This window comes from Salarias fasciatus, chromosome 23 (genome assembly GCF_902148845.1).
Source record: "Salarias fasciatus chromosome 23, fSalaFa1.1, whole genome shotgun sequence".
Lineage (NCBI taxonomy): Eukaryota > Metazoa > Chordata > Actinopteri > Blenniiformes > Blenniidae > Salarias > Salarias fasciatus.
The window spans coordinates 35,627,382-35,654,089 of record NC_043766.1 but is presented as its reverse complement, the minus strand read 5'-3'; the positions used below and the strand labels follow the sequence as shown (position 1 = coordinate 35,654,089).

Below are 26,708 nucleotides of genomic sequence, written 5' to 3'. Positions count from 1 at the left end.
AATGTGCAGTTGCACCATAGTCCCTGAGGGAGGTACTCTAAGATTACTTAGGTGGCTGAAGCCAACCTGTTTGCGTTACGTTCACGGACTGTTGGGGAGAGTGAAAATTGCAGATTTTGGCGTGGGTGATGGCCACAACAGTAGCCCTGTCTTGATTGATTGTCTGCTTTGCCTAAGTGCAATAAAAAAAGCCATTTGGAACGACCTGGAGACGTCTGGTGCTCCGTGGATTACACATTACAATACCATGCATATTTGATTCTACATATTCAAAAGCTATTTGACCATGAGGTACGTACAGAGCTTTGTTGGAAGCTTTGACCACTGGCAGCAGCTTCAGAAGAGCCTCCTCTGAAGCAGAGTATTTCTTCAGGTCAAACTCCTTCAGATCTTCTTCTGATGACAGTAAAATGAAGACCAGAGCTGACCACTGAGCAGGAGACAGATATCTGGAGAAACTTCCTGATCTCAGGAACTGTTGGATCTCCTCCGCCAGAGAACCATCATTCAGTTCATTCAGACAGTGGAACAGATTGATGCTTCTCTCTGAAGACAGACCCTCACTCAGTTTCTTCTTGATGTACTGGACTGTTTCCTGATTGGTCTGTGAGCTACTTCCTGTCTGTGTCAGTAGACCTCGAAGTAGTCTCTGATTAGTCTCCAGTGAAAGACCCAAGAGGAAGCGGAGGAACAAGTCCAGGTGTCCATTTGGACTCTTCAAGGCCTCGTCCACTGCACTCTGATGGAGATGGTGGAGCTGAGGCTGCTGTGGAGATTGCTGAATGGTTGTTTGTTTCTCTTCCAGCAGGTTGATTCCAGAGTTGATGAAGGTCTGATGGACATGAAGAGCAGCCAGAAACTCCTGAATGCTCAAATGGATGAAGCAGAACACTGTGTCCTGGTACAGGCCACTCTCTTCTTTAAGGACCTGGGTGAACATTCCAGAGTACTTTGAGGCTGCTTTGACATCAATGCCACACTCTGTCAGGTCAGATGGATTGAATAGCCCCTTTCCTTTCTGCAGCTGATCAAAAGCCAGTTTTCCCAGATATTCTATCATCTCCCTGCTCTCTGGACTCCAGTGTGGATCTGTGGCAGCTCCTCCATCATACTTGACCTTCTTGACTTTGGCCTGGACCACCAGGTGGTGGATGTACATCTGAGTCAGGGTCTTGGGCAGCTCTCCTCCCTCTCTGCTCTTCAACACCTTCTCCAGAACTGTAGCAGTGATCCAGCAGAAGACTGGGTTGTGGCACATGATGTGGAGGCTTCGGGAGGTCTTAATGTGGGAGATGATCCTGCTGGCCTGCTCCTCCTCTCTGAACCTCCTCCTGAAGTACTCCTCCTTCTGGGGGTCGGTGAACCCTCGGACCTCTGTCACCCTGTCCACACAGTCAGCAGGGATCTGATTGGCTGCTGCAGGTCGTGTGGTGATCCAGAGGCGAGCAGAGGGAAGCAGTTTCCCCCTGATGAGGTTTATCAGCAGAACATCCACTGAGGTGGATTCTGTAACATCAGTGAGGAACTCAGTGAGATCAAAGTCCAGAGGGAATCGACACTCATCCAGACCATCAAAGATGAAGACCACCTGGAATTCTTCAAAGCTGCTGATTCCTGCATCTTTGGTTTCAGTGAAGAAGTGATGAACAAGTCCCACCAAGCTGAAATTCTTCTTCATCACATTCAGCTCTCTAAACGTGAATGGAAATATGAAGTGGACGTCCTGGTTGTCTTTGTCTTCAGCCCAATCCAGAGTGAACTTCTGTGTCAGGACTGTTTTCCCAATGCCAGCCACTCCCTCTGTCAGCACTGTTCTGATTGGTTGAGATCTTCCAGGTGAGGCTTTGAAGATGTCTCCTGGTCTGATGCTTGTCTCTGCTCCTTCTGCTGTCCTGGATGCTGTTTGAATCTGTCTGACCTCATGTTCCTGATTGACCTCTGCAGTCCCTCCCTCTGTGATGTGGAGCTCTGTGTAGATCTGGTTCAGGAGGGTGGACTCTCCTTGCTTAGCAACCCCCTCAAACACACACTGGGACCTCTTCTTCAGGCCATATTTCAGCTTCTGTTGACAGATTGGAAGAGCCATTCCTGAAAAGAAGAAAGCATGACTGAGTTGAGTGATTTTATCAATAACTGTGAAGATGAAAGTGTGTTGGAAGAGGTGGTTCTCCTCCATCAGATCCACCCAGCTCATCAGTCGAGAACAGCTTTTGATCTCATATAGATGTTTACATGGCAAGCAGACCAGAGTTCAGAAACTCTCAATGTGATTTTTGTTCTCTACTTTCCGATAAGAACAAATCTTCTTACTTCTCCACAGACGCTGAGCCAGCTCCTCCTGCTTCATCCTCCTCAGGACGTCCAGTGTGATCCTCAGAAATGACTCTCTGCTGCTCCTCTGCTCTTCATCCTCATCCTCCCTCTCACTCTCTGAGCATGCTGGGTAATCTGGACTCAGGAGCTTCTTCATCTTCTTCAGCTCCTTCTTCACGAAAGTCACAATGTTGTCCTCCAACATCTGGAACACAGAAACATCTGAAGTTGACTTTGAGCTGAATCTGATGACAGATTGCCACTGTTCCCACTACAGTCAACAACAAAGTCACTATTACTGTCTCTATAACTTGGTGTGTGTCCCTGATGTGACAGTAAAGTGTTGAATGGAGACTTGTCCTCACCATAAATATGGAGTCCCGATGCGTTTGATGCTGAGGGGTGGAGCCTCCACGGAGAACCTGGGAGCTCTGCTGGCTGACCCTGCAGAAACATGTTGACTTTGTTCAAGCTGCTATGTGTGGTGATCACATATCCTGACAAAAAACTCATATTCTCACCTCTCAGCAGCAGGTCTTGGTCCTGATTTAAAGGTGGGGGGTTCTGCCATAGACCGGTCACTCTTCATGGACACACAGCTGGATGGAAATCCAGAGTTAGAGCTGAAAACAAACACAATATCAGGAACAGACTGACTGGAAACATGGAGGAACATAGGACCAGAAAGAACAGAATTGTGACTTTCACATGGACTTGGATGATTGTCTGAGTGAGATCTTGGTCAACACTGTTGCCCTCATTTATCAAACGAATGTATGGCAGAACACTGGACATAAAGACATCCACACTATGATTGACATTTATCAATATGGAGATGAGCGTATGGTAAAATGAAATCTCACAACAGATCTGACATCATGCACTGAAGTTTAAGTCAGTGGTGTCGTCTTTGTGATGCAGCACAACAAAACCTGGCTTGGTCTGAAAATAAGTATCAAGCAAACCTCAAACATGTCAAAGCTCAAAAACATGCTAAAAAATTAAAATGGGTTGCCTGTGATGATCAATTTTTGCCAGCTAAATTTGACAAAACATACAAACATTGGGCAAAAAAAGGGGCTACAGCATGGTGTGTTCTGGAAAAATAATGGCCAGCTGGAGAGTTTCCAAAATCTGAAACAAAAATACCAGTTTGACAATTATGATTTTTTCCGTGACCTACAAATGAGAGATTATTACTAGGGATGTGCGAGTACCGATACCAGGTATCGGTATCGGGCCGATACTGGCCTTATTTCAAGGTATCGGGTACTCGTGAAGGCTACCGATACCAGCCGCCGATACTCATGGCAAGAAAACCCCACGCGTAGTAAGCCCTCCTCACCAGCAGTTGGCGGTAGTGCAACCGAATGGGATGGAAGCTGCCGACAAACATGAAAGAGGAAGAAGCTCCTCTCTGGAGCGCTGACAAGCGCAGGGCTACACTGCAGCGGGTTGATTCTCCATGAGTCTCATCCAGAGCAGAGACAACAGGATGAATCCAGAACGGCTGCTCGTCTCACCAGAACTCTGCCGGTGTGGAAATTCTGTTATATAAGTGAAAACGAGCCGAGCTTTGCAGAATGCTAACTCTGCAATGCTAATATTGCTAAAGGAGGTGCGCGATGTTGTTCATTTACCACTAGTAATTTGTTTAAACACCTCAGGGCGAAGCTTGTGGACGAGAGTCTGACGCTGTTGTGCTGGAAAAAAGAAAACTCCGGCAGCAACTCGACGGCAAACTCTGCAGAAGACCGAGAAACTGAAGAGCAGAGATCCGAGAGCAGCACAGAGAACACCAGCAACTCTTTAAACTCAGGGGTTTTTCTATCTTTGACTTTAGTTCATAAAAAAAATCATTCAAATTAGTACACTTACAAACCTTAGTTTATGTAAAGTGTAAAACTCAGAGAAATTGTTTTATCTTTCACTTAAATTAATTTAAATAAGTGCAAACTCAGTTGCTTGTTTTATTTTTCAGACTATTATTTTGGACTTAAACATATTGGCTGGGCTGCCTTTTTATTGGAAATAAAATTCATTTTCAAAAATAATCTCTTTGCATTATTTTGAATTTTATGTGTATAAAGTATCGGTATGCAAGTATCGGTGTCGGTGAGTACTGAAGATGAAGTACTCGTACTTGGTATCGGTCTGAAAAAAAGTGGTATCGCACATCCCTATTTAAGTCCAAAATAATAGTCTGAAAAATAAAACAAGCAACTGAGTTTGCACTTATTTAAATTAAATTAAGTGCAAGATAAAACAATTTCTCTGAGTTTTGCACTTTACATAAACTAAGGTTTTTAAGTGTACTAATTTGAATGATTTTTTTAATGAACTAAAGTCAAAGATAGAAAAACCCCTGAGTTTAAAGAGCTGCTCGTGTTATTTGTGCTGCTCTCGGATCTCTGCTCTTCAGTTTCTCGGTCTTCTGCAGAGTTTGCCGTCGAGTTGCTGCCGGAGTTTTCTTTTTTCCAGCACAACAGCGTCAGACTCTCGTCCAGAAGCTTCGCCCTGAGGTGTTTAAACTAGGGGTGGGACTCGATTAAAAAAATTAATCTAATTAATTAGGGCCTTTGTAATTAATTAATCTCAATTAATCGCATATCGATATTTGACCCGAGATCAGTGAGAACCTTTCTTTTTCTAATGGATTTTGGTATAGTGAATCAATATAGTGATACATAAGCTTAAGCAACAAAACACTGTTCATTTTTTCAGCAAGGAAGGAGGAATTTAACCAAGACAAATAAACCAATACACATTGATTAGTGCAACTTTTGTTGGGCTGGGCGAGGGTCCTTGAAGTAGTCGGAGTAACGTCCTCTTCCACTCTAGCTGTATGCCAGGCTTGCGTGTTGGCCGCCGCTGCGACATGCTGAGCATTCAGATGATATAGCAGGCTCGATGTGCTGCGATGGTATGCAAATTCTTTGCTGCACAATATGCATACAGCTTTGGTTTTATCCACGCTGCCATCCGCTGGCTTTTTAAATCTAAATTTTCTGTGCACGAGACCAAGTAATGTGCTGTCGTTGGGAGCAGTGTTGCCAACTCCCCAGTAAGGAAAGTCACTACTGGCTGTCCTAAAAGTCGCCAGAAGTCGCTAGATGAGGTCGTTACCTAATTTGCAATTTGCATGTAATTGTAATGGACGCTGTAGGAGAGGAATAACGTCATGGGAGAAGCAAAATGTGAGTTAAAAAACACCCTAAATATGTTTAGAACTACAAATGAATTTTCTTCTGTTGATTCTTGGTTTGTCAGCGAGTGAGCAGCGGCGGATTTGCGCACACGTGATTCATTTGAAGTGTGGAGGAGTGGTGTGGGTCTGCTCTCTGCTCTGCCTGCAGCAGGGGGCGCTGCTGAGACTGGCCGTCTGTGAGTGCTTTGGGACGGGGGAGGGGCTCACGCAGCTCCGCAGCTCATTGAGGACAGCAGCTGCAGAACGAGACGTCCTGTCACGTCTCCAGAGCTCCAGAAAAAGTCGCTAAATGTGTTGCTAGTCGCTTTTGACAAAAAAAAGTCGCCAGGAGGCTTTGGAAAGTCGCCAGATTTAACGAGAAAGTCACCAAGTCGGAGCTGTTTCGTTGTTGTGTCACAGCGAAATATGTCCGGGTGAAACTCGTCCGGTGACAAACGTTCCGCGACAATTTGCGATAATTTTTTTATCGCGTTAAAATTTCTGTAATTAATTAATCGTAACTAACGCGTTAAAGTCACAGCCTTAGTTTAAACAAATTACTAGTGGTAAATGAACAACATCGCGCACCTCCTTTAGCAATTTTAGCATTGCAGAGTTAGCATTCTGCAAAGCTCGGCTCGTTTTCACTTGTATAACAGAATTTCCACACCGGCGGAGTTCTGGTGAGACGAGCAGCCGTTCTGGATTCATCCTGTTGTCTCTGCTCTGGATGAGACTCATGGAGAGTCAACCCGCTGCAGTGTAGCCCTGCGCCTGTCAGCGACTCCCAGAGAGGAGCTTCTTCCTCTTTCATGTTTGTCGGCAGCTTCCATTCCATTCGGTTGCACTACCGCCAACTGCTGGTGAGGAGGGCTTACTACGCGTGGGGTTTTCTTGCCGTGAGTATCGGCGGCTGGTATCGGTAGCCTTCACGAGTACCTGATACCTTGAAATAAGGCCAGTATCGGCCTGATACCGATACCTGGTATCGGTACTCGCACATCCCTAGACTTAAACATAGTGGCTGGGCTGCCTTTTTATTGGAAATACAATTCATTTTCAAAAATAATCTCATTGCATTATTTTGAATTTTATGTGTATAAAGTATCGGTATGCAAGTATCGGTATCGGTGAGTACTGAAGATGAAGTACTCGTACTTGGTATCGGTCTGAAAAAAAGTGGTATCGCACATCCCTAATTATTACAAAAGTAAAATCCAGGTAAATCCCCCCACAGAAGAGAATTCACTCATTCAAACCATGGTTAAAGCATATAAAGGCAGTGATATCACAATAATTTCAACGCTATACAAAGGTCAAATTGGCATGAGCAAGCATACTACTTGAAAAGTTAAAGAAAAATGGGAAAAGGAATTAAATATTGAAATTGATGATGAGGATTGGCAAGATATGTGGAAATGTCACCAAACAACCACCAGTTCTCGAGTATGGAGGGAATTTGCCTGGAAAAATGTAATCAGATTTTTATTACACCCAAAGTAAAAAGTAAACAATTACAGATACAACAGAGATGTTGGCGTGAATGTGGGACAGCAGATGTAGACCATTCTCATGTATTTTGGAAATGTTCAAAACTTGAAGAATTTTGGAAAAAACACATACAATGTCCTATGTAAAATGTTGAGTTAGAGCTAAACTAAACTAAACTAAACTAAACTAAACTAAAAAAAACTAAACTAAACTAAACTAAACTAAACTAAACTAAACTAAACTAAACTAAACTATCTAAACTATACTAACTAAATACTAGTTTAAATACTAAACTATCCACAAAGCTGCCCTCGGAGCTAGAATGCTGTGGGAAGTAAGGTGCACTGAGCCCTATCCTCTAATGTCTGAATGTTCTTCCCTTTAGTCCGTTCATTGCTTTTCACCTGCTGTCCCCCCCTTCGAGGGGGAGTCTTCTCCAGTTTCAGTTGCTGACTCCACTATTACGAGGGCCTACGAACAAGCTCCGGCCAGACCGGGAGGACACTCCTGTCGGTGCTGCCCGTGGACTGGCTTCGGTTGTACTTCTGGGATCCGTGGTTCTTGTGCTGGACCGTCCAACGGACTGTACTCAACATAGTCCTAGGCTTTACTTCTTATTGTCTCATGCTAGCTGTTGCCAAAGCTGTCCGTCCCTGGTAGTGGGATCCCTCAATACTGTGGTTCTCCCCAAGATTTCTTCTTTTCAGCTTTAGACATCTCCCTGCTCTCTGGAATCGAATCAAGATTCATGGCCAAGTCCAGTAGAAAGCCAGATAATGAGCCTCATTGCAATCAGCTGTGTTGAAGCAGGGAGACATGGAAAACATGCAGGGCTGTGGCCCTCCAGGACCAGGATTCCCCAACCCTGCTTTAAAAACTGAGATCTGACAGAGATAGCAAAGGATAGGGGTGACAGCGAACAAAATGCCGGTGACCATGGAACTGTTCAGATGTTGAGGTGTCAAAAAAAAAAATAGATGTCAGTCACCATTTTGCTTGAACTTGCTTCTCTGCAGAAAAAGCTCCTTGTCTCTATTTTATGGTCAAAATTTGGCATTTTCATTGAAACCACTCTTTGTTCTACTGCCGATTACTAAAGATCGAAAAAGGCTAGAAAAAAATGTGTTTTTTTTCCTGATGAAAGAAGAGAGTCTAAGGGGTTCTTTACATTGGTTGAATGCTTATGTAGTCCTTAAACTCAATTTTCTGTGGGCCTTGAAATTTCTGTGAAACTGCCCCAAAACTGGCAGTATGGAGCTGTCTGCTCCATACTGCTGGCAGTCAATGAGTTAATATCAACCTGATAATATCAAACTGATTCAGCCTTCAAAATTTGGCATAGAAATAGATTGGTCTTTCTCAAGGAACCTTTTGTGAAAGGAACATTGATTTAATTTGAGACACTACAAAAAAACTACAACATCCCTAACATTCATTTGTATAGGTTTTTACAAATTAGAAGATAAAAGTATTACTGATGACATCCTGACCTTAAATCCGTATAGGAAAGGGAATATTTCCAAGATTTCTACCATGACATAAAACATCAATCCAATCTCATGGAGCAAAACTAAATCTGTATGGGAAGAGGACCTAAATATTGATCTCACTGAGGAGTCTTCGCAGCTGTGTCTGAAAAATGCTCATACTTCCTCCATTTGTATGAGACAATATTTGATTCACTGTAAGGTGGTACATTGATTACACTATTCTAATGACAAGCTTGCAAAAATATATCCTAACCTTGGTCCCTCCTGCATAAGATGTCAGCAGAGCCGAGCTCCTATGGGTCACATGTTTTGAAGCTGCGAGGCTTTGAGCAGTTTCAGAAAAAGACAAATGTGCATACATGTGTAAAAAGTTGATAGCACCTTCCCCATTTATTACAGTCTTTGAAATTCCACCCCCCAGAGGACACTGTCTCTGCACCACAGGGAAAGGCAATAGCCTTCACCTCATTAATAGCCCGAAGACTGATGCTTTTTCAATGGAAATCAGACAAGCCTCCCTTTTTTAACAGCTGGACTGAGGAAATGCTTTCTTTGTTGCAGCTACAAAAACTTAGATACAGTAGAGCCAACTGCCAGAAAAATATCAGAACTACCTGATCTCTTTTCATGGAATTTGTAAAAAACCTGTGTCAATTTGAAAATATGTCTTTTCTTTTCAATGCAGTTTATGACGTCATACTTGTGTAAGGGAAGAAGAACCAATTTGTTTTGTTTGTTTATTTGTATGAGTGTGTATTCACTTGTATATTTGTAGCTTTGTTTATTTCAGGCTCGGGGCCATGGACCTTCTGAACAAGATTATAGGCTACCCAGAACCTTCCTGCTGTGATACAGGAGCGCAAACTGCTTAACAGCATTCTAGTGTGGAAATTCCATTTTTGATTACAATCACCATGTGAAAGTTACCAGGTGTAACTTTGTCCACTCACGACTGTAAACAGATTGCTCTAAATGTTTCAGAAACCTGAATTTTGACCTTATCCTCAATATTACTTGAATGTAAACATAGCCATATAAATGCAGAGGTTTGAACTGGAACTGCTCTCTCAATACCAAATGTAATGTTGGAGCTGTAAAATGTCACATGTTCCATTTGGTTCTTTATATTCATTTAACAATGTTCACTTTGTACTGAAGTGAAGTCAGAAGTTTGATATTCTGCTGAAGATTGTTCAGGAAACTTTCATCTTAGAAAAAAAGTGTGAAAGATTTACTGTTCAGTGATTTTAAATGAAGGGGAAAAGGGGGAAAAACAAAAGTTGGGAATAAAAACAGAAAAGGGAAAAGACCACAGTTAAAGCTCATAACTAGCTCATCATGACAAAAACAAATGGAGTGACAGGGAGACGATGTGTGTCATGTTCGATGAATCATTTAGTAAATGACAGAAAATGCACAACGCCAGATAAAAGAAAACCTACTCAGACTCTGAGGAAGGAGATTGTCTGAAGTCTATCAGTTTGTCTTTGGACCAGTGAGTCTTGATGGATACACAGCTGGCTTCAGATCTTGGATACATCCTACAAGAAAGCATATTCAATTTTGAGTGAATGAGAACCAGAAAGATCGATTGTTACTATCTTAAAAGTCTGATTCCACATGTGGGCCAAGAGGAATATGTCAGATGTCACAAGTTGGAAGGGGGTCCCTGATGACCGCGATTGGTAAACACTGCTTTCGTTCACAGGTTTCAAACTCAGTTCCTGGATTGCCACAGCCCTGCATGTTTTGTTTTGTTTTGTTTTGTTTTGTTTTTTGTCGCCCTGCTTCAACACAGCTGATTGTAATGAGGCTTGTTGTCAGGGTTGCTGCTCAACCTGGTAAAGGCACCTTCTTTGAGATTCAGGTGTGTTGAAACAGGGAGAGGTGGAAAACACACAGGACTTCATCCCTGCAGGAAGTGAGTTTGACACTCCAGCTAGGTCCTCATGGGAGATCAGACAATAAAAATAAAGACTCATCAAATTCATCGTGTGAACATCATCTGGTTAAAAAAAAAAACAAAACATAAAAGTCAAGTGATTGCTCCAGTCAAGCAGACGAGACAAAAGCAGCAGCAAGCAGAGACAATAGGGAGGGAGAAACAAGTAGAGAGCGATAGAAAAAGTGCCCGCCTCCTCCGAGAGCCAAGCAAGAAGGTGTGACATCAGGGATAGTTCCTCTGGATAGGCAGATAGCAGACCCCAGGGGGGTGTGCTCCAACTATAGGGGGATCACACTCCTCAGCCTCCCTGGGAAAGTCTATTCCAGGGTACTGGAGAGGAGGATTCGACTGATAGTCCAACCGCGGATCCAGGAAGTACAATTGTCCGGGTCGTAGAACCCTGGACCAGCTCTAGACCTTCCTTAGGGTGCTCAAGGATTCATGGGAGTTCGCTCAACCAGTCCACATGTGTTTTGTGGATTCAGAGAAGGCGTTCGACGGCGTCTCTCGTGGTATCTTGTGGGGGGCGGGGCTTTGGGAGTATGGAGTCTGGGGCCCCTTGTTAAGGGCCGTCAAGTTTCTGAATAACCGAAGGAGGAGCCTGTTCCACATTGAAGACAGTAAGTCGGAGCTGTTCACAGTGCATGTTGGACTCTGGCAGGGCTGCCCTTTGTCACCGGTTCTGTTCATGATCTTTATGGACAGAATTTCTAGGTGCAGTCGGGGGCTGGAGGGGGTCTGGTTTGGGGACCACAGGGGTTTGGGTACCACAGGACCGTTGGATCCTCCAGGAAGGGCTGGAGGAAGTCTCTGGGGACAGGAAGTCTGGACATCCCAACTTACACTGGACTGCAGAGGCAGACTGCTGCGGTGACTCCGTTCTGTAGACGGAACGCAGACAGAACGGTTGTTCTGTTGTTCATGATTTTTCTGTAGGCCGTACAAATCGCCGACTTTCAGAAGGAAGCATGTGCGGCGTGTGCGCCAGGAATAACAGTTCCTATCGTGCGTTACGGAAGCCTCACACGGACAAAAGTCTGGTGAGTTTCACGCCGACTCGTTGCTGGACTCAAAAGACCATGATTCATTGCGGCTGGCACATGCGCAGAACCAAAAACAATGTCCCTTAAATCATTACGTGTTTACACGGCGGCACTTTCGAGTTTGAAAAGGAGTAACCCAGCGGTCTTTATCGGGTTTTACAAATCTCGAAAATGAGCTTTTCCGGGTTTTGGCGGGTGTTTACATGGCCACACGCTACTGGGTTATTGCCAACATTCGAGTTTGAAAAGGGTTTGAAAAGGGTTATTGGCTGAATGTAAGCGTACTGATTCTTCTTCAACAAACAATTGTCGCATCTGCCTACGTCATCAGCAGCAGCGACTACTGATGACATACATCGAAGGGGTGTCCCAATTCAGAGGGGTTTACTTTCGGCCCGAATCCCTTAGCACTCCATTTCAAAGGGGCAGGGGCAAGGGGTTGGGCTAAGGGGTAGGGATAGAAAGAGAAATGGAACTGGGCGTTACACTGCTGCCCCCACCACCTGGTCCCAGATCAGTGGTAGAACATAGACGGAAGGATGGATGGATTCTTCTTTTGAATCGAAATGGGCTAAATAATCCAATTAATGAATATAATTAAAAGAATAACAAACATGGAAAAAAAAAAGATTGACATAGTATTTTGCAGCAAATGTTTTTTTTTTCAAACACTAGAACATCAGCAAAATTAAAAGCAATAGTCTTTTAAGAACACCTTTTTTCATTTAGAGAGAAAAAGTTAAGAAGAGAGGGGTGGAGGGGTGATTTCAGAAATAAAAGATAAAGAAGGTAGATTTATTCTGATTAAGGTTAAACTGGATCATCAAGAAAAAATAAAAGTGTACCAATCTCTGTTTATGTAGGAAAGGCTAGGTCCAGGTCCAAGTCCAAGTCCTCGTCCAGTTCCCGGTGATGGATTCCTCCTATGAGAAAACATTCAACTTGGAGTGACTGAGAACAAGAAACATTGGTGTGTGTGTTTGTGTGTGTGTGTGTGTGTGTTTGTGTGTGTGTGTGTGTGTGTGTGTGTGTGTGTGTGTGTGTGTGTGTGTGTTGCAGTGCAGCAACAGTTCAAGGCCAGTTGAGTTTTTTTTTCAGCTTTCAGAGGAAGTAGAGTCTCTGGTGGATTTCTAGACCAGGTTTGAGGTCTTGACAGTCCAGGATATTTAGCTGAAAACACTGACTCCAAGGAGAATCACACCCTCCACCCTTTCCACAGCTTTTCCATCAGTGTTCAGGGAGGGGTTTGCTCTTCTCAAGTCACTCTTTTCAAGTCCTTGGTCAAGAATCAAGTAAACTTTATTGTCATACCAGTTCACATTGACATGTTTGTGGCACGAATAGGGGGTACTCGGGTCCCGGGTAAGAAGCCTAACTCTAGGAGAGTAAAAAACAAAGGATACTAATAATAATAAAGATAAAACATAAATAATAGTAACAGTATTTACAGACAGTGTTGCACCGTATATATTAGACCCTCCAGAAAAACGCGATGAATTCACGCATAAATCACCGTTTTGCCGCTGATTATGCAGAGGCCACATATTTTCCAAAAGCTTGCATAATCCCCGCATAATAATGTCACATTTATGGCGAAAAAAATGAGAAATGGTTTCGCCTGATGTCACAATTTCCGCGACGCCCGGCCTGACATCATCACTTCACGCATTCTCATTCAAACCCACTCATGGGAGCAAGGCGCTCAAAGAAAGTTGGAGAAACAATGAAGAGACAAAATTCGTCACATTTGCCACCGAATATTTCAGCCAAAGACCAAGCTAACCAGTACCCCGGTATACTTCATTAAAGCAGGGGTAAACTTTTCTGCACCCCGTGCAATTTGGTTTTGGAGCACAAGAGAAAGTCCAGCATGTTGCAACACTTCACCACCGCAAAGCACACCAAGAGGCTTGCTGATGGAGAAAAAAGCTCCAAACAACTCACCTTAACAGAGGCAGCAACCTCCAAAACCCTTTCAAGGGCAACGAGAAATGAGGTGAGGAACAATTTCAGCTAAATAACGAACTAATAAAAAAGGAATGTGATGGAGGTGTGTGTGCGTGTGTGTGTTTGTGTGTGTGTGTGTGTGTGTGTGAGAGAGAGAGAGAGAGAGAGAGAGTATGGGTTGTTTTTTAAATATCCCAATTACAGGTGCTGTTTTAAATATTGCATATATTTAACTGGAGAGGAAAAGGTTTAACCTCAGTGATAGAGTGATTGTGTGTGTGTGTATTTGTGTGTGTGTGTGTGTGTGTGTGTGTGTGTGTGTGTGTGTGTGTGTGAGTGTGTGTGTGAGGGGGTTAGTGAGATGAGACAGAGAGAGAAATAGAGATAATAAGACAACTCAATAGTTTAACAAAAAAAAATTATCTTTCTTTTTTTTACAGCTTTGTGAGTCTTGGGTTGCCACCTGCACTGCAGTGAATATTCCACTCTTCTAGAGCGACCATCCTGTAATGAGGAAATTCCTCCAGGAAAATGTCATCAATGGTGGTGCCATTCCAGGATTTCACCAACTTCAGGAGCAATACTTGTCAGCAGTGTATGAGAAGAAAAAAGAGGAGTTGAAGACACTTATAACTGGAAAACCTGTTGCTGTGATATTTGATGAGACTCCGGATATAGAGGGGAGATGTGTGCTTAACATTCTGCGTGCACCACTCGAGAAGGATCATTCTGGTCGCATTTTGGCCTACCTTGCAGACACCGTGTTCCTTGAAGAGTGTAACCACTCTACTGTATCTGTGTCTGTTGTAAAGTGCCTGCAAGGTTTTGGCATTCAAAATGAAAATGTGATTGTGTTTGACACAGATAACGCAGCATACATGAAAAAGGCATTCAAAGCTGCTCTGCAGGCACTGTACCCCAACTCACTGCACATCACATGCATGGCGCACATCATGAACCTTATTGGAAATGCCTTTCGCAAACCCTTTAATCATTTGAACAACTTCATAGTGAGCTTCTCTCAGATGTTTTTCAATGCTGGATCCTGGAAGAGACGCTATCTGGCCTTCATGACAAACAAGCTGCCAAGAAAAGGGGTGGTCGTGCCTCCAAACCCCTGTGCAACACGGTGGAACTCCTGATTCTTTGCCGTACTTTACCACAGAGAGTACTTTGGACTCTACAAGGAGTTCATCGAGATGGAAACAATGGTAAATAAGTGTGTAATGTGTCAATGTGTCATATGACAGTAATTATTCTCAGCTAGTTAGGCCCCTATACACACACACACGCACACACAAGCCTAATCACTTTCTTTTCCTTTTGTGTCTCTCTGTATGGTTTTCATTCACAGGTGTGTGGCCGAAGTGTTCCACACTCTGTGGAGAAACTCCATGAGATGCTTCAAGACCCTGACCTGGCTCAGTCCCTGAATGTGCAAATCAATATCATGGCTGACAAGTGCAAGAACATCATCAGTCTACTAGACATCTTCGAGAGCAGACGTCCAGTGACCACAAAGATCTTCAACTATCTGGAGGACTTGCAGGTGCTCATTGCTGCCAACAAAGAGCTGCAGTTGGAAGTATGCGATGAATACTTCAGTGGGTTTGACCTTCCACACGCCACAAAGATTGACATTCTCCGCACAGTTGGTGAGGCATATGTCAATGCTGAAGAAAAGCTCAACAAGTACATGTCAGACGGACAGCCAGCCATTGCATTTTTCCAGGAGGTCAGGGTGTTTGATCCTCGTAATATTGCATTCCTGGATGACTCTGTGGAAAGCTACAAGGCCATTCCAGGTTTCTCTCATGTGCCAAGAGAAGAGTTTACTGGTTATGTTACAAGCCTGGATCCAGCAGCACTCAGAGGTGCACAATCTGGTGTGGTTGATTTGGATGTGTTCTGGGATGGCCTTCAGGAGAGACTTCCTGTTCTTCTGCCTTGGCACGCAGATACAAAGATGCTGTCGCCAACTCAGCAGATGCTGAAAGGAGCAACAGTATCTACAACTTGGTGTTGAGCAACAGGAGGAGGTCAACAACCAATCAAAACTTGAAGGCATTGGTGTTCTTGTGCCACAACCAACACATCTGGAGTGGAGCGTTTGAGAGGGAGAAGAGAGAGGTGATGGAAAAGGAAGAGGAGGAGGAGGAGTGCATGGAGGCTGAGGAGGCTGATGAAGAGGGGATTGATGATGAAGAATAATTCTGATTTGACTGAACAGCTGATTTATTTTGTGTTCTCTCAATTTTTGTTATTTAAGTTTTCATAAGCTGTGAACTCTGCATTGTTTTAAGAGAGAGAGAAGGGAAAGGAAACGAATCGATCTAGATTTTTGCCTCCTAATTTGTCATGCACTTGATGTGCAAAGAGATTGCACTTTGTTTTATTTTGTTGATGAATGTACGCACTTTGTTTTGTAGTTATCACATAGCAATACAGTATTGTCTAATGGTTCTGAAAGAGAATACTGAGCAGGTTTACCAGAAAAGGTGCAATAAGTCTCTTAAACTATTATTTGTTTATTTATTGGTTTGGTTCATTAACAGCTCTATTTTTAGAGTTTTAAAGCCTATGGTCAACAGTTGAGTTTAAACAGTTTGAAAACATTGTAGCAGGTGGTTTTTCTCAATTTATAACTCGGCAGGAAGAATGTTTTTTTTGTGATCTTATGTTTAAGCCATGCTTAAGTTGATAAAATAAAATAATTTCAAAATTGCCAGCACTTAATGGGATGCAGCTTGCTTGTAGTATGTCTGATTATCATAGAATATCTTTAAAATTGCTCTTTTTCATTCAGTGGTAGTGTGGTAACAGCATGTAGGAGAAGAATCAACTTTTTTTCCACAACCTACATATCTGACATCTTTTCACATATTTCACAAATATTAGCATAATTCACAACTGTCCGCAATTTTGCCGCATAAACTGACATAAAACCCTGCATATTTACTTGCATAATCAAGCATTTTAGCTCGCATAATCTGGGATTTAAGTATGCATAATCAAGAATTTTTGCTCGCGTTTTTCTGGAGGGTCTAATATATATATGTGTACAACAGTAATGACCTGGTGTGCAAAGTGTCCAGTGTTAAAGTGGTAGCAGTGCATTCAAATATTCAAATATACAACTAATACAATTCAAAATTCTGCATAGAATTCATTACACAGGACGAAGGATGTTCCAGATGGGTCTATCACAATCTGATATCTGTTCACATTGCAATGATAACATGACTGACAGCTCCCTCCATGCCTTGTGGTCCTGCACACCAGTGCAGAGGTTCTGGCTTGAGGTGTGTGAAGACCTGTCAACATGGTTCACATGCAATATCCCTGCAACTCCCACACTGTGCCTTTTAGGTGATCTGGGTGAAATTAACATGTCGATAAACTCTGTCTACATGGTTCTCACCATCTTGTGCATCGCAAAGAAAACTATCCTTGTAAATTGGAAATCCAGAAGTAATCTGAGTAACGGGCAGTTTAAGAATCTTCTATTAGATCATATCAGCTTGGAGACGATGTCTGTCTGTTCAGAGGATCAATCAGCTGAATCTGGTTCCCTCTGGTCCCCTGTGATCAGCTCCATCACTTCATGTAAGGGGAAGATGAGGGCCTCTCCACTTTGAGGGTCGGTTGTTGGTGGGGGGGGCCTGATGGCTGCGGGTGGTTGGCACTGTCTTGGGGTCGGGATCTGGGCAGCTTCGCTGGGGGCTGTCTTCGTGTTTGGTTTGGATTGGGGGTGGGGGGGGCGCCGGTTGTTGGGGCTGTCTGGCGGCGGTGGGGCGGGGGCCCCGGGGGGCCGGGGTCGGCGGGTGCCGGTTCATGTCCGGGCGGCCGGGGTGTCCTGGGGCGGGTGTGGCTGGGGGCCCTGGGCCCTGGTGCCTGGGGGCTCTCTCCTTCCGTGAGAGTGGGGGGGTCGACCTGGCTGGGGGGGCCGGTCGGCTCGGGCGTGCTGCCGCGGCCTGGGTCGGTGCACGCCCTGGTGCCTGGTTGCTGCCCCGGAATCCAGGGCATCGGGGTGGGTGGTTGTGGTGGTGGGGGACAGGGGGGTGGGGTGGATGGGTGGGGGGTGGCGGGGGAGGTGGGTGGGTGGTGGGGGACAGGGCGGGGTGGATGGGGGTGTAGATAGGGGGGTGGTGGGCTGTGGGGGTTAGGGGGTTGGGGAAGGTGCGTGTACGTGTATGTGTATATGTGTGTGGGTGTGTATGTGTGAGTATGTATATATGTTTTTGTATGTGTGGGTATTTATGTAGGTGTATGAGTGTGTGGGTGTGTATCTGGATATGTTTGTGTATGACTATGTATGTGTAAGTGTGTATGTGTGTGTGGGTATGTATCTGTGAGCGGGGTATGTATGTGTGTGAGGGTGTGTATCTGTAAGTATGTATGTATGTCTGTACGTGTGTGTATATGTGTGGGCGACTGGAGCCATGTATGAGAGAGTGCGGTGTCCTGTGGGGGGGGGCCCCGGTGGGCCTGGGGGCGGTGGGCCCTGGGTCTGGGTCCTTCTGCTGCCCCCTGTCTGTCCTCACCTTCACTCCTCCTGATGCATGATGGGTGTGTGCTTCTTGGGTCGGTGGTTCTCTGGCCATGGTCGCTGTCCGCCCTGGTCCTGGGAGGGGGGTGGCGCTCCTGGCCCTGTCCTTCATCGGGGGGCTCCTGGGTGACGGGGGTGCTGCGGCATCCCCGGACCCCCCTCTCCCCCCGCTCTCATGCACACACACGTAGGGCTTTGGGAGGCGGGCTTATCAAGTTGGGTGTGGTGGAGGGGGCCATCTAAGTGGCCCCAATCACTGCACCCTTCAGTGGCTCGCCTCTCAGTCTTAATTGCACTTAGTCATCTAACACGTCCAAATACATACAAACACACACATCGGGGGGTCTTGGCGCGCTGTGTCGGGGGTGGGGCTGTTCAGGTGGATAAGACTGCTCGTTTGGCCTCACTCGCGGCACGGTGTGGTTACTGACCCTCAAATTTTAATTGCAAACAACATATACTCCATCAACACTCACGAGACGGAGGGGGGGGGGAGGGAGGGCAATGGGGTCTTCTGCGCCCCCGTTTCCAGATTCCTTCTGGTGGGGGGTGGGGCGGGGGGGGCTGTTGTTTTCCCCACAGGCCGGGGGTTTGGAGCGGCTGTGGTTTGGGGGGCTGCTGGCTCAGGGGGGTGCATACCTGTCTGCGGCGGGGGGGTGGGGGGGTGGGGGCGGCAGTTGTGGGTGGCGGGGGGTCCTGGATGTGGGGTTCGGTGTTCCCTTGCCTTCCGGGGGTGTCTCCCACAGGATGTGACAGTTGGATGACGCGGGAATGTGAGTATGTTTGGGGTAGGATGGACTGTGTGTGTGTGTGTGTGTGTGTGTGTGTGTGTGTGTGTGTGTGTGTGTGTGTGTGTGTGTGTGTGTGTGTGTGTGTGTGCGTGTGCATGTGCGTGAGAGGGTGTGAGTGTGTTGGAATGTGAGTGTGTGTGTGTATGCGTTTGGTTTAGGGATGAGTGATTGTGTGTGTGCGTGTGTGCATGTGTGTGTGTCAGCATGAGTGAGTGGGTATGAGTGTTGGGTTGGGGCGGGGGGGAGTGAGGCGGGAGAGGACAGGGGGTGGGTGGGAGGGGTGGGCCGGGCGGTGGACGGGCGGGGGGGTGGGTTCCGGGTGGGGGTGGTGGGGTGGGAGATGGGGTGGGGGGTGGGGTGGTGGGGGGGGGGGTGATGCCCTGGATCTCGGGGTGCGTGGCTGGAGCACTGGGGGGGGTACTGGCCCGGGGTGGGTAGCCGCCCGTGTGGGCTGGTTCTCCCGGGTGGGTCATAGCCCTTCGCCTGGGTGGGGGGTTGGCTCCTGGGCTCTTGGGCCTTGGGCTCTCGGCCCTGCCCGCCCCGGGCGTCCGGCGCCCGGGGTGGACCGGCTCCTGCCGGTCGTGGCTCCGCGGGCCCCGGGCCCCGGGACTGCCGGGGTCCCCGGCCGGGGCTTTCCTCTGCCCCGTTTCTGGACTGGAGCGTGGGCGTCTGCCTGGGGGGGCGGCTTGGATCTGGGCTCTGTGATGTCCGCTGGCTGTCTGGGCTCTGAGGGCCTCTCTGGCCTGCTTCTGGCCTTCTCAGAGGTCAGAGGTCATATATGCATGATCACTATCACCATCACTGTCACCATCATATTCACATGATCGCGTTGATCTTTAATCACTCTTTACATACTGGGTTACCTTGTCTTCTTGTGGTGGTTAGAATAATGGTGATCTGTAGCAGACCTCTCTTGATGCACGCCCCTAGTTTACTACTAGTTACGACTAGCTATACTCAAAAAAAAAAAAAAAAAAAATACGGTTTGTGGTGTCCTTGCAGTTCCCTCCTCCCCTACACCTCCTTTTATTTTTGTGGCCTGGTCTGTTCACTAATATGGTTTGGAAAAAAAGAAGAAAAAAAAAATGTATGTATGGTTCTGTAATTTTCTGTGTTGGTTGTCGGCTCTGTTTTGGTGTTGTCTAGATTGGGGGTTTGGGATTGTTCTAGGTTGTGTGTGGTGCGTCGACAACACTTTTTTGTATTGTGACTTTGTACATAGGTTGTGTGCCCCCCCCCCCCCCCCCCCTTCCGTTCTCCCTCTCTTTATCTTGCTCTCTTTCTGTCCCTGCTCTCTGAGCATTTCCGTCCCGGTCCTGTCCGGCAGCCATGCCGGATGCCAGCTTTAAATAAAGGCAGCAGCAGGAGGAGACTCAGTCTCCTCCTGCTGCTAATATTAAAATCTGTTCGGATAGTAAAAGGCTACAATCATACAATATTGCACGCCCCAGCTGCCGAACACGACAAGGGAAAAAAAAAAAAAAAAAAAAGTGGTAGCAGTGTCTCTAGTGTGGGGTAGGAGCCTACAGAGCATGAGTCGAGTTCAGCAGTCTAATAGCTTCAGGTCTTGGAAGTGTTGATGACCAGGTTGTTGAGTTGAATTGAATAAAATGATTTAAAAAAATGAAAAAAGAAAAAAAATATTGATATAGTATTTTGCCAGAAATGCATTTCTCAACTCCAGAACATCAGAAAAATTATAAACAATGGTCTTTAACAACACTTTTTTAACATTCAGAGAGAAAACGTAAAAAGAGAGGGGTGGAGGGGTGATTTCAGAAGTAAAAGATAAAGAAGGTAGATTTGTTCTGGTTAAGGGTAAACTAAAACATCAAGAAAAAAAAACACAAAAGTGTGCTTTTGTACCAATCTCTCTTTATGTAGGAAAGGCTGGGTCCAGGTCCAAGTCCAAGCCCTCGTTCAGGTCCAGGTCCAGTTCCAGGTAATGAATTCCTCCTATAAAAAAAATTGTTCAAATTTGAGTGAATGAGAACAACAAAAAATTGCTGTGTGTGTGTGTTGGAAAATTGTTATATCACATATGCCTTACCGTTGAAGAAGTGTCTTACTCTGCACAGAATGTCATAATGATGTAAGAAAGTCCACAGATTAGAAACACGTTTAACTGGACCATATCTTCTTTACCTCTGTCAGAATCTGACGTATAGGATGAAAGTTCACTCTTACCAAAGACTTGCTCTGTGTGTGTGTATGTGATGCTTTCTAAATAAAAGGGAGTTGTTGGCAGACAGGCACTTTATTACAGACATGAGGTCCAGGTTAGGAACAGACACACACATAAAAGGGGTCTAAAGTAGACACCTGTACCAGTGACGCCACAGTTCAGACTGATAGCGTGTGGTACTAATGCTAACACTGGTCAAACTCAAAACGATAGAATTTTCACAGTCAGTCAGCCGAAATATAAATGTGTGCATTAGGTTACGCAGTACCGCATGAAATGTTGGAATTCTGGCTGTAACAAAAAAAGAGCCTGGCACTGTCCCAACGAGGCTTTTTCAACAGAATTCTCAAGCAGTCGTTGTACGCCACAGTGAGCTTTCGAATGCTCGACTGTTTATATACTGTTTATATATATTTATTTATATACATCCCACAGGTGGGCTGTATATAACAGTGTACAGTATGCTTTCAATAGTGTCTTTTGCACTTCATTTGTACAAGCCCAAAACCTGTGCACGAGCACATTAGCCTGTGCATGCATCATGCTGACATTTGTATTTGCTGACCACGGCACGCCTTTGATTTCTCTTTGGGGAGGCTCCCTATCCCACACTTTAAAAACCCCTGCTATGGAACATCAGAGGAATTAAAAACAATGGTCTTTAACAGCAAACACCATTCTTAACAATAGAACAAAACGTGGAGGGTGATTTCAGAAGTAAAAGATAAAGAAGGTAGATTTATTGTGGTTAATGGTGAACTGGAACATAAAGAAAAAACACAAAAGTGTGCTTTTATACCAATCTCTCTTGACGTAGGAAAGGCTGAGTCCAGGTCCAAGTCCTCGTCCAGGTCCAGGTCCAGTTCCAGGTAATGTATTTCTCCTATGAGAAAACGTTCAACTTTGAGTGATTGAGAACCAATGTGTGAATGTGTGTGTGTGCAGTGCAGCAGCAGCAGTTCAAGGTCAGTCGGGTCTTTCTCAGCTTTCAGAGGAAGTAGAGTCTCTGGTGGATTTCTGGACCAGGTCTGAGGTCTTGGAAGTCCAGGATATTTGACTGAAAACACTGATTCCAAGGAGAATCACACGCTCCACCCTTTCCACAGCTTTTCCATCAGTGTTCAGGGAGGGGTTTGCTCTTCTCAAGTCACTGATTGCCTCCTTGGTCTTCGAAGTGTTGAGGACCAGGTTGTTGAATTGGATTGAATTTAATTAAAATAATAACAAAAATGAAAAAAAAAAAATGGATGGATTCTTCTTTTGAATTCATTAATAGAATTAGATAACAACAGACATGATAAAAAAAAAAAAGGTTGATATAGTATTTTGCAGGAAATGCATTTTTCACCTCAAGAACATCAGCAAAATCAAAAGCAATGATCTTAAACAATACCTTATTTTATTCATACAAAAAAACGTAAAGGCCTCCTCATACTCCACAAGAACAAGAACAAAGTTTGGCAGGATGACGTCATCCGACAGCTGAAGAAATTTCGTGTACAGGCCAACATTTGATACTCCAGCAGACGCTGCAAGAACTCCGAAGCCACGCCCCTCCGAGGCTGCGCCCCCTCACTGCAGGCTCCTCATTCTCCAGATGTTTCCAGCAACACGACATTCCCCAATGTAATGTAGCTATGGCGTTTTATGGAAGAACTGATGAAGGAATAGTTCTTGAAGCTTGCCTTCCATGAGCAGATGAAGAGCAGACATGATAACCAACCGAGGCAGTTCTTCGTTGAATACTAGTAACATTTTGTTCAACAAAAAACTGTACAAGTCTATGTAAATATACACCTGGACAGTTACATAATTCTAAAGACAAATTCAGTTGACTTTATGAGCGATTGTTGGGAAACTGGCAGCTTACTGCTCCATTTATTAAAGCGCCGTCTCTTCAGTGGCTCCGCTTTTGACATTAAATGGGAGTGTGGAGGTGAAGCAGGAAAATATGACCAATCACAGAACACTTCTCGATCACCCAGCCGAAGAAAGTTCTTAGAGGAGGAGGGCACGAGGCAGCTGAACTTTGTTCGGCCAGGAGGAGGTCATTTTGTTCTCGTACCTCCTGAGCTGCCAAACTTTGCTCTTGTTCTCATGGAGTATGAATAGGCCTTCAGAAGAGAGGGGTGGAGGGGTGATTTCAGAAATAAAAGATGAAGAAGGTAGATTTATGCTGGTTAAGGGTAAACTGGAACATAAAGAAAAAGCGCAAAAGTGTGCTTTTGTACCAATCTCTCCTTATGTAGGAAAGGCTGGGTCCAGGTCCTCGTCCAGGTCCTGTTCCAGGTAATGAATTCCTCCTGTGTTAAAACATTCAACTTTGAGTGAATGAGAACAAGAAACATTGCTGTGTGTGTGTGTGTGCACGCGCATTTCCAATCCAACCCCGATATCTGAATTTTGATATTTGCCATAATTATATTACTCCACTACCAGAGTTCTGTTTGCTTTATTACTATCATCATGAATGTTGATTTTGTATGAAACTGTTATCAACCAGACTTGTTAATTCCAAGACTGGTGTAAACTAAGGATAAAGATCACAAACACAGCTTCTCTCCATTTCAAAGTGCTGCTTCGTCTGAACAGACTCACACTCTCCACCCTTTCCTCAGCTTCTCCATCAGTGTTCAGGGAGGGGTTTGCTCTTCAGAAGTCACTGAACAGCATAAATTCAGTCAAAGATATTATTGCCTCCATCAGATGTTTCACAGTTCAGCCTGGTGAGGCTGCACTTCTCAACAGGGAGGTTACTGACAAATTTGCAACCTAATAAATTCACTGCATATAATACCTGTTGATGGATGGATGTTGAGAGCATTTCATAGCTGAAGGCATAATTTGCATTGTACAGAGAAGTTATGAAGCAGCCATGACTCCAGCAGCAGGACGTAAAATCTATGAGACCGTGGGTTGTTTCATTCACGGTTAAACATACAACAGTGGAGCGGGCGACTGCTCCAAGATAGCGGTTGATGTGGTGTCTACCCTTGATATATCTACGGTGTCTACTGATTATATATTGATGGTTGTGTCGTGGGTTGTGCCGACAAGTGCCAACAACTGTTGCAATGTCTGTGGATGGCACATATGCCTGTGGCCATTCTGGTACATTCCATCTGATTTTAAAATATATAGTCCCACTCACTAATTAGATTAGAGCTACATTTTTTCAGTTGCAGCCCTTCAGGAACTGAGCTTGACACTCCTGCTGGGTCCTCATGTAGGGTCAGACAATAACGACAAGTCAGTGATTGATGAGACTTCCTTGCTGGGCCGTTAGCAGTTGTCACTCAGGGAAGATGATGAGAGCAGAGAATCCTCCAACAAGGGGAATTACAAGGAGTTTACTGAAACATGAGGTCGATATGACTCCATCCTGGACACACACTTCCAGACATCAGCTGTGTTTTCTGCTTTGGTGCAGAATTGGGACTTTCAGATGGACTTCCATGATTGTCTGAGTCAGAACTTTGTCAAAATGCTGTGAGGATTTTTAATAGAAACTTTAGCAGTATTTTAGGACCCAGACAGAAAAGTCAGTCACTGCTTTGGAATGAAATGCTCAGTAAACTCTAGAGAATAATCTGACTGGTTGAATGTTTGTCTTCTGTTCAATTCGCCTGTCATGTCCTGATGTGTGTGATGTTAGTATGTAGAGCTCATCATGATGAAGACAGATGGAGTGAGAGGGAGACAATAATGTGTGTCATGTTCAATGAATCACTTAGTAAAGAATGACAGAAAGTACACAACACCAGATGAAAGAGCACCTACAGAGATGCTGAGGAAGGATATCTTCTGAAATCCAAATGCGTTTGCTTGAACCAGTCATTCTTCATGTAGGGAAGGCTGTGTCCAGGTCCTTGTCCAGGTCCATATAATGGATTCCTCCTACAAGAAAACATTCAACTTAGAGTGAGTGTGGCCGTGTGTGTGTGTGTGTGTGTGTGTGTGTGTGTGTGTGTGTGTGTGTGTGTGTGTGTGTGTGTGTGTGTGTGTGTGTGTGCGTTGCAGTGCAGCATCAGTTCAAGGTCAGTCGAGTCTTTCTCAGCTTTCAGAGGAAGTAGAATCTCTGGTGGTAATCTGGACCAGGTTTGAGGTCTTGACAGTCCAGGATATTTGAAAACACTGACTCCAAGGAGACTCACATTCTCCAAACTTTCCACAGTTTCTCCATCAGTGTTCAGGGAGGGGTTTGCTCCTCTGAAATCACTGATGACCTCCTTGATCTTGGAAGTGTTGAGGACCAGGTTGTTCAATTGAATTGATGTGAATTGAACTGAATTAAATTGAATTAAAACAATGACAAAAATGAAAAAAAGGTTGCTTTTGCAGGAAATGCATTTTCAACTCCAGAACTTCAGCGAAATTTGAAAAAAAAAGGTCTTCAACAACATCTTTTTTAATTCAGAGAAAAAAAAAATACATAAGAAGAGAGGGGTGGAGGGGTGATTTCAGAAATAAAAGATAAAGAAGGTAGATTTATTCTGGTTAAGGGTAAACGAGAACATAAAGAAAAAAACACAAAACTGTGCTTTTATACCAATCTCTCTTGACGTAGGAAAGGCTGAGTCCAGGTCCAAGTCCAAGTCCCAGTCCCCGTCCAGGTCCAGGTAATGTATTCCTCCTATGAGAAAACATTCAACTTTGAGTGAATGAGAACAACAAAAATTGCTGTGTGTGTGCGTGTGTGTGTGTGTGTGTGTGTGTGTGTGTGTGTGTGTGTGTGTGTGTGTGTGTGTGTGTGTGTGTGTGTGTGTGTGTGCGTGCGTGTGTGTAGAAGGGAAGCATGAATTCAGGATCAGTTGGTTCTTACTCAGCTTTTTGAGGAGCAAAGTCTCTGTTTCATTTCTGGACCAGGGGTCTGCTGCACAAAATAGGACTCATTGATCCAGGACTACTGACTGTTCCAGGATCATCGAATTCAGAACAAGAGGGTCCTGGCTTAATTAGTTGCACAAAAGACCAAGCCAGAATGAGAATACAGAGCTTCATCAAGCCAGGTGAAGCCAATGCAGGATGCACCATGACCCCTTTTCAAACAACTGCTTTCAGTGCTAGTTTAGTGCTGGTTCTCAAACCAGTGCCAACGTAAGAACAGTTTCCCTTTTCATCGAGAAAGGCGCTAATCCAGAGCCACATGATAACGTCTGTGTAAGACATCCCACATTACTGCTTATGTAGCTGTTGGCATGGCAATGGTAGCCCACACAACAACAATGGAGGAGCTTTTCACGTGCATAGCAGTATTGGTCCTGGTTTTGCAAGCCTGCACTGACATCCCGTGCCAAAAACAGTCCTTTTTTCCTCATGACTGCCCGTTCCCATCAACATTGTCACATAAAGTGACAAATCGAGTTTCGAAAACATGTTAATGATGATGTTTTGTTCCTGACCAATGAGTGATGTAGTGTTGGCAATAGCATTACCCTGGCTATTTTAAATGTGGACCAGCTGTACGCTTAAACAAATACAATACATTGCTGGGAATATTTTCATCTTTATAGATGTCATACGGCAGATTTGGAGGGATGCTTTTGGGAGGCTGGATGATGCACTGAGGTTGAACAGTGTGGAGATTCCGCAGGCTGGTGTTGAGACGCAACCAGTGTGTGAACCCCGCAGGGTGGTGTCAGGACGATTGGCATGAAAGCCATCTTGACCATGTCCCACTCTAAAAATAAAAATAGAAATTGACAACTGACTATCGTATAAGCTTTTCAAGTTTTTGACATGCAATAATTCATAGCAAAGGTTAAAC

The 26,708-nt window shown here is 44.8% G+C and overlaps 2 protein-coding genes across 3 annotated transcripts in view; one reads left to right on the top strand and one right to left on the bottom strand.

Annotated features, from left to right (window-relative positions):
• The window catches only part of LOC115382236 (stonustoxin subunit alpha-like), an 829,400-nt gene that overhangs the window by 171,979 nt on the left and 630,713 nt on the right, over nt 1-26,708 (top strand). The gene's annotated exons all lie outside the window — the stretch shown is intronic.
• The window catches only part of LOC115382171 (NLR family CARD domain-containing protein 3-like), a 78,314-nt gene that overhangs the window by 43,915 nt on the left and 7,691 nt on the right, over nt 1-26,708 (bottom strand). Inside the window, exons 3-13 of the mRNA XM_030083851.1 lie at nt 25,491-25,574; nt 24,722-24,838; nt 23,173-23,244; nt 21,741-21,824; nt 20,623-20,712; nt 12,315-12,392; nt 9,924-10,022; nt 2,835-2,936; nt 2,679-2,757; nt 2,311-2,518; nt 300-2,088 (exon numbers count right to left, since the gene is read on the bottom strand). Coding sequence (XP_029939711.1) covers nt 300-2,088; nt 2,311-2,518; nt 2,679-2,757; nt 2,835-2,936; nt 9,924-10,022; nt 12,315-12,392; nt 20,623-20,712; nt 21,741-21,824; nt 23,173-23,244; nt 24,722-24,838; nt 25,491-25,574 — 2,802 coding nt within the window. The remainder of the gene's footprint in view (nt 1-299; nt 2,089-2,310; nt 2,519-2,678; nt 2,758-2,834; nt 2,937-9,923; nt 10,023-12,314; nt 12,393-20,622; nt 20,713-21,740; nt 21,825-23,172; nt 23,245-24,721; nt 24,839-25,490; nt 25,575-26,708) is intronic.